The 8,158-nt window shown below is 40.4% G+C and overlaps 1 protein-coding gene across 1 annotated transcript; it reads right to left on the bottom strand.

Moving 5' to 3' along the window:
- Window positions 1-1,167: 1,167 nt before the first annotated feature.
- On the bottom strand, window positions 1,168-3,744 carry socs3a (suppressor of cytokine signaling 3a). The gene is made up of 2 exons (XM_079646810.1): window positions 3,562-3,744; window positions 1,168-3,005 (listed from the first exon to the last, which is right to left on the bottom strand). Exon 2 carries the CDS (start codon window positions 2,878-2,880, stop codon window positions 2,263-2,265), a length of 618 nt encoding a protein of 205 aa, XP_079502936.1. The 5' UTR covers window positions 2,881-3,005; window positions 3,562-3,744; the 3' UTR covers window positions 1,168-2,262.
- Between the last annotated feature and the right edge of the window lie 4,414 nt (window positions 3,745-8,158).

Below are 8,158 nucleotides of genomic sequence, written 5' to 3'. Positions count from 1 at the left end.
ATAATTCTCAAATTGGGGGGAGGGAGAGGTTTGACATATTTCTTGATAAGCGCTGCGGTTAGGTTGTCTGAGGTCATGCGATGTGCAGGTGAAAAGACAGAATACCAGACACGTTAGGAACACTTTGTTCTCCTAAGCTGGCAGCACAGGGCTTGAATTGAATTCCTATGTACTGAAGCACAGGTGTTGACATATTTTAATTGAGTGTGTACTGTTTGCATGTATACAGGGCGGGGACATTTCTGAGAAGTTGTACACTTCTCAGAGGCATTTAGGATTTAAGCAGACATCATTATGTATTTACATGTGAGGGCATGTTAGGTCATGCTTACACCTACAGAGAATCCTTTGAGTCACAGCTGATTCAAAGGAGTCAGCTCGTACTTCCCTAGAAGAGGGAGGTTATTTTTACAGTTCTGCTGTATTTCATGTGAAGCAGCTGTTCAACTGCTTTGTTACAGGAAGAAGTTATCAGATTACCCAACAAATATTTGTGTTCTGTTTGAAGGCAAAACTAATAAGATAGCATTGTTTCTCACAAAACATATCTTTTCATTAGAAAAATATCGATCTTAAAATGATAACATAATGACATCTGTTTGCATTTAGGGTATCTCTAAATGTGCTATGTCATCTAGAGATGTGGTTTGTAATCTGGGGTTTAGGTGAAGATAGTGACATTCAAAAATGTAGGAGGAAACCATAAAACAAAATGAACTTGTGACCTAACCTCTGTAGCAAATTAATGAAACCTAATGTGCTCTTTACACAAAGGCGACTGTGGCTGTGAGGGAGTGTGGTCGTCTTTCAACCAGAAGGTTGTGTGTTCAACATGTCGATGTATCCTTGGGCAAGATACTTAACCCTGAGTTGCTCCCGATGGCATGACCAACGGTGTGTGAATGTGTGTGAATGTTAGGTCCTAGAGTAAGGTACACTGCTCTGTGGGAATGGGTGTGAATGGGTGAATGACATGTAGTATGTAAAGCGCTTTGAGGGGTCTTAAAGACTGGATAAAGCGCTATATAAGTACAGTCCATTTACCATTTACTAAATTTATCCTAAAAAGCCAAGAATATAACATGTAGAATGTTACACTCAGTAAGTTTAGTCTGCCTGTGGAAAAAATGTCAGCGATCATAAAACAAATCAAACGATGAGATCTCATTTCATAGAAAAATAGTGCTCTTTTATTATAAATTAATGAAATGTTCTTTTACAAATATAAATAAGTGCAAAGTTGTATCAGTCTGCTTGCTTCGTCAAACAAATATATTCAAGCATCCGTAGCCAGTGGTTTGGCTGGCAAAAGTACATCTTTATAAAAGACAGCACAAGAAAAATAATCTTCACTCATGTTAAATCATGAAAATAAGATACATTATGACTCTTTTCCTTAACGGGAAAAGACAGATACCATTTTAAATACATTCATCTGCAAGCAATGGCAATGCTGTTTGTGCCAAAAATACTTCCACATATTTTGGTATACATTTTTCAGCACTAAAGCCATATTAAGCAGTAGTACTGTTCTCTCAAGTAAGATCCTCTAGGGTTCAGTCATGTTTGTAATACAACAAACTGTTGTCTAGTTCAGGCAAGTTTGGCATAAACCCTTCATCTAAACAAAATATCAGAAACATGTCTTCTTTCCACATCTTGTTAGAATACTTTAAGTCATTTTTCCATGGTGGCTGTTACAAATATGCACCAAGGAAGCCATCAGTGTCCACTCAGCTAAGTTTCCGTTGTCTGGGAATTTCCAAGCTGGACAGAGGTGCCAGGATGCTTGACGGACGTGTCTAATACGTCCAAGATTATCATCCGAGGTCAGCAAAAAAACAGCCTGACCGTAAGAGCCTGTCCAGCTTTAATGGATGGCCGATTTTCTGAGTCTGATGTGTGTGAGCTCGACAGCCTCACAGCACATTAGGTAAGCAGCAGCAGAGGGAACCTGTGTGTCATCAGACAGTAGACATCTGACTGTAAGCTTCACCTCAGTTTTCAGTAAAATGTATGTCATCAGTGAGGGTTCACTCTCTTTCATACCACAATATTACAGCAGCTCTCTCTTCTCTTCTCTTCTCTTGGGCTTTTGTTGCCCACTTTTCTGTGAGACCGTACAATAAACTGCTCCTTTTCACAAGCGCGAACGTGGGCTTGACTGTCTCTGCTTAATTCCACAGCGTGTGTCTTTACTAGCTGCACTGAAACCATACGGTTCCTTTTTAGTCTTTGCCCCTTCAAGAGCATCAGTCCACTTTAGATAGGAGCCTCATATTCCTGGAGGAACTCCCTGATGGGATGAGGAAGTTGGTCTCTTTTAGAAGAAATCTCCAAATGTCCATTGACTGTTTTCCTGCACAAGTGCTGCAAGGTGGATAGGTTACAGGAGAGAGGTTTGATGAGCTCCAGAGGAATCTTCTCTCCTCCAGAGTAAATGTAGTACATATTCCCACTGCGAGCATTCACTTTGCTCTGAGGCATGTAGAAGTGGATCAGCTTGAGGACACAGTCAAAGTGTGGAACAGACTGAATGTTCTTAGGGTCTGTTTGCAGGTAGAAAGAGGAAGAGTCACATTGGATCCGAAGGTTCTTGGTGCCTGACGCCGTTTTGACACTGAGGGCGTACAGGTGCCGGTTGTCGGAGCTGTCTCTGATGAGGAAGGTGCCGGTGGTCTCAGCTGCCAGCATGGCATTGGCCTCCTTCCCGGTGATGGCCCCCCAATAGAAGCCACTCTCCTGCAGCTTGTGAAGTGTGGCGAGGACCATCTGATACTGGGTTTTGGAGGTGAACGTTTTAAAACGCTGAGGCAGCCGCATGCTGGAGTCCAAGAGGCTGCTGCTCATTGCGGAGTCAAACTTGCTGTAAGTTACCATGGCGCTCTGCCCGCTCTTTAGGCAGCCTGGGGAGCACTGGGTGCCACACAGACAAGAGAAGAAGAGGTAGGGTCCAAAAGAGGCACCGAGGGTTGTTGTTGTGGGAGAGCAGTTTGTCAAAACACCTAAGGAAACAAGAGAGGAAATGTGAGCTCAGTGTGGAAAACGTGACACTAAACATTCAAATGCAATTCAAAAGTTTAACATTGACATACAATATGAACCCTGAGCTTTTCTATTCATGTTTAGGTCTAATGAGACACTCCTCAGCTCAGGCAGCTCTGGAAACCTTTATTTTCCAGATGTGCAAGCTCTCTTCATCATGCGTTTAAACATCCATATTAAGGATGGGGACATTTCTCCAGACGCCAAGACTTTTTGTGTCTGCTTTAAATAAAAGACCCAAACTGGATGATCCTGTGTTTAATAGGAGTCATGGTTTCAACAGCGTGTTGACTTAATTGAGTCCATGTAAATTACAGGCATTTCGGGGAAACTTTTTTTGTGTAATCTGCCCTCGAGACTCAGGTCAATTCCAGTAAAGACATGGTAATCCTAATTGCGCAATCTACACGGCATACTGGCTTCACCACAACAAACTCACTTAGATAAACATGCAAAACATAATTAATATTATCATAAACATTGTTAATAAGTATTGAAAAAAAAACATTTGCTTACCTTTAATGTTTTTCCAAACTCGCTCTTTAAGAATAATTCCAAATCGATGGATAGATGTCTGTTCAGCGTCTGTCCGGATGATACAAACGTTTTTCTTTGAAACAATTTTCAGACTTTTTTATAACTTTTCTCGGTGTCTATGTGCCCGAGTGCTTGCCTGCTGTGCTGTGAGTTACTTGTGAAGCTTAGGTGCCGAGGAGCCATTATAAACGAGAGTAGACTCCGCCTCCGCTTCCAGGAAAGCCTCCCTCTTGGCAGATTGTCAGGAAGCATGTTTTTTTTGTTAAAGATTCCTGCTATGAGAAGCGCCCTCCCCCCGCTGTTCCTCCAAAAATGAAGTTAAGGAGGAGTTTTCCAAGCAATACTTATGAATCTATGTTAACAGCGTCGGTCTATTTACAGTCTTATAAACACTTTAAATAATACAATATTTCTCCTATGTTTATGAGCGTTTAAGAAACAGCTATAGAGGTTGATTATATGTTCTCTTTTGTTGGCAGAAGTTCTGCTTTCGCGTCAATGAGGTAATGATTCACACCAGCATTGTGCAGTCGGTTTCTGAGAAATTCTCAGTAATAGTGGCTCACATGCTGAGCAGCACTTCTCCAGAGAGGGCGCCAGATTCATAAGCCTTACATTTCCATTATAAACAGCTGGTATCCAGCGGCAACGTATGATTAAATACTCCATGTTGTGAATTGTTGTTTCTATTTATCTCTGCAGTAATTATGGGCATATTGAATTATTGTTTCCTGGTCCACATTCAAATCTGGTAAAGGCTCACTCAAAATGAAACATCATTTTGTACACATAAACAAACAAAAACGCAATGTTACAAACTATTTATTATATTATTGTAGGCCTATCCGTCATGTTGAATGACTGTTTCTTATAGTAATCCACCCAGAACTGAAACATTTAACTAAAAAGCAAAAAATAGGTTCAAAAAAGTAGTATTCCTCTTCCACTTTTAGTTTTTATTTTAATCCTATTTATTAAAGATCTAATTTGCATACTTCCCGTCGTGAATCTAACTCATCCTGGACCTTCACTTCCCAAAACTATCTTTATCAGCTTTACAAAAATCTGGTAATCAGCATTAGGCTGTCTAAAGGAAGATGACTCCAATCCTGATGTGAAGACAGACTTATCTTTGGCAACATGTGACTGATAGGCTGCTCATTCCATCCATATCGGCATCTGGCTTGCTGACTCATCTATGATCATATTAGCCTCAGGTGGTTATTGTGCTATAGACTAACTCCAGGCTATAGTGTCATGTCAGGCATTGCTGGGCTTTAACCAGCTCACGAATACTCATCAAATAGCAGACGGCCTGTAACTTCAAGTCAGGCAGAAATACCTCTGAAACTTCTCAGCAGAAAGCATAGTTTTTGTGGTGTTCATTTTACCAAACCTGGGGCCAAGAGATGGACAGAGGGAGGAGGTTATGGGTAACGGATTGACGCCACAGAGCCTGATGGGTTTAGGTAAAAGCCAGCTGTGTCTACAGAGGTGAGTCAGGTGTTGTCTGATTCAGAGCAGGATAGGGGGGGAAGGGCATCACTGGGATGGCCTCGTAAAGCTCTACTTGTTTCCAGAAAATCTATTGTGTCACCATTGTGAGGCATGTATTTAGCATTCAAAATTCTCCTCTGGGACCATGATACGTGTTAATGAAAGGAGGAAGGGCGTGAGAGCGCCCCCCCCTCATTCATTTTTTAGATCACCATGTTCCCATAGAAACCACAATTATTATAGCATGCTGACTTGGCTTTTTAGCATGTATAGTGACTCTTTTAAAAGAGTTGGAAAAAAGGACTTTTAAGCATAGTGTGGAGGAAGATGCTGGGGAAAAGTCCTGTAAGTGCCTACAGACGTCAACACTTGTTAGATAAGAATAAATAAATAAAAATAAATAAACAATAGGAGACAGTGTGTATACCAGAGGTCAACACTCAAATGGTGGGTCAGGCAAGGCGGATGAAGGACCAAGAGAGCTGGATACGAGAAAGCTTTCCACTCTGTTGCTCTGAGGCTCAGGGTGTGAGGCTTGGCAATGAAAAATGTGTTTCTGTGTGTGTTTTCCTGCATGTGTCAATTCTAGTAGGTTGTTAGAAGCTAAATTAAGAAACGTAAAACAGCCCTTTTCAAATGTTTATCCTCCTAATTCTCCAGGCATGACACAAGCAGCAAATGAGTTCGAACTCACATGCAAAGTCAATGAATGTAACCTTTTTTGAGTGGAAGAGACAAGGCCTCGCATGATAGCATGTTGGTCTAATCCACTGTTTAGTGGAAAAGGCAGCTGTTTAGGTTTGCCCACACTGACTCAGAAATATACTCTAGCTCATGGTTCCCGTAAACGCACTGGGGACGAGGGGAAAAAAGCTGGGCTCTCTCCTGGAAACAGGGGTAAAGAGTAGAAAACTGTTATTTAACTAAATATTTTTGAAACTGTTTGGCCAAGCAGATTTTTACTGAGTAGGGAGGTCTTTTAAAAGCTCAATCATGTTACATTTTTTGTGGTGTTGGCATTTACAAAGGCGCCGCTTATTGCTTGCTGAATGAGTGAGCCGAATATCATCTGCCATTATAGGTAGGTTAAACAAAGAATACAAAGCAGTCTTTTACTGGAACCGTGAATTCTGAATTAAAGAAAGGTATGAAAGAGGAACCTATGTTGTTGCAACAGTATTAATCATAGAGTGATATCTCAATAAGGTGGAACTATAACGGATTATCTGAGTTACGTAGGTTCCTGGTATATCGGCCAATCTAATTCCTGATAGCCTTCTATCATAGATTGACTTCCTACTTCTACCTTCCTACCTTTATGTCATCATAGTACTGTACAACTTCTGTGTTGGTTGAGCCACACCGCTTCTGTGTAATTACCAATCATCAGTTACAATTTCCTGGTTCTCTCTCTCTCTCTCTCTCTCTCTCTCTCTCTCTCTCTCTCTCTCTCTCTCTCTCTCTCTCTGTCTCTCTCTATTCAATTCAATTCAATTCAAAGGGGCTTTATTGGCATGAAAGTTAAATTAAACAATGTTGCCAAAGCATCACAATACAAAATAATTAATTAACAACATTAACATACATTTCAAATGTTTACATATTATTGATGATATATATATATACAGTGATACATTACACACGTGTTGAAATGTAATTCTCTCTCTCTCTCTCTCTCTCTCTCTCTCTCTCTCTCTCTCTCTCTCTCTCTGTCCCTGTCTCTGTCTCTGTCTCTGTCTCTCTCTCTCTCTCTCTGTTCTTTGTCTCCTTTCTGTGAGTTATGGGAAGTATCAGACCACCACTGATGAGAAACCACAAAACCCCATAGTGGAAACATTGTTATCAACTAATTCTTAACCTAACACCTTACCTGTGAACCTGTGTTACCTGTACCTTGTGAAGTGAGGCCATGAATTCTTTGAACATGTTTACACCATCATCAGAGATATTTGTCATCAGACTGATTGAGAAACTTTACCAAAGAGCATTACTGTAAGTTTACAGGGAAGAACATGATATTTGTGTAATTATTAATGAGTCATCTACTGCTGAGCAGGAAGTGCTGAATAAAGAAACTCTTCTTCTTCTTTCTTTCTTTTCCATGGCATGCACAGTAGTAACTGTCCACACTATTGTATTGTATTTGCAGGGCTGATCCAATCGGTTTCCACCCTTTAACAGAAGCAGTTTGTAAACAGGTGATATAAATGGAGGATTGACATTTATAATCTGAAGTGTGAAATATTTCAATGATAGTTGGCAGTGAAATCCAGCGTAACATGCCGGGCACATGCATTACAAGGAGTTCCTCCCCTAATATAATATTGCATGGAGTCTATTTATGGCTGAGAGCATGATCAGTGTCACAGCTGTCTTCTGGGAAGAACTAAAAGCAGATCACACTAATACCTTTAAAACACTTTCCATTTGATTATTTATGATTCATGAATAAGTGTACTTGAATAGTGTAGCTTCTCAAGGTGGAGCTGATTTTAACTTCTTTCTATCATGTTGATGAATATTTTATTTTATGAGCAAATAATTTGTTTACTGCGGAATATCTTAAGTAGTCGTAGCTTTTATAAATGCATTGCAGTAAAAGTTGTCTAGTTAGTTTTTCTCTGAAATGTAGTAGAATAGAAGTACAAAGTTTCATAAAGCGGAAAACTTAAGTAAAAAATAAGTTCCTCAAATACAAGTACAGTACTGGAGCTATGTACTTCCTGCTACTGGAATAGATCATTATCTATAAATTGTTCATTTATCATACAACAGTAGACCTTCTTAATAGTAGCCCATAGAACATTGCCAAGAAGACTCTTTGAATAAATTATTTGATTCCTGACTTTATGACGTACTTTCTGGCATTGTTTGTCGTTGGCCTTGCCAGCAAATGACTAGCAAACTTTTCAACCCTGGGCACCGCTCCAACAGGCTGTTTACATTTCTCCACACTGTGGCCTATTGACGGGGCAAGGGCAAATTGTGCCCCTCTCACGGTTCGATGAGGAGGGGGAGCAGAGGAGGAAAGCTTTCGACACAACAAAAGGAGAGATGTGATGAATTCACGAGCGATTTC

Source organism: Notothenia rossii (assembly GCF_949606895.1).
Source record: "Notothenia rossii genome assembly, chromosome: 8".
NCBI lineage: Eukaryota > Metazoa > Chordata > Actinopteri > Perciformes > Nototheniidae > Notothenia > Notothenia rossii.
This window is presented reverse-complemented; position numbering and strand designations above follow the sequence as displayed.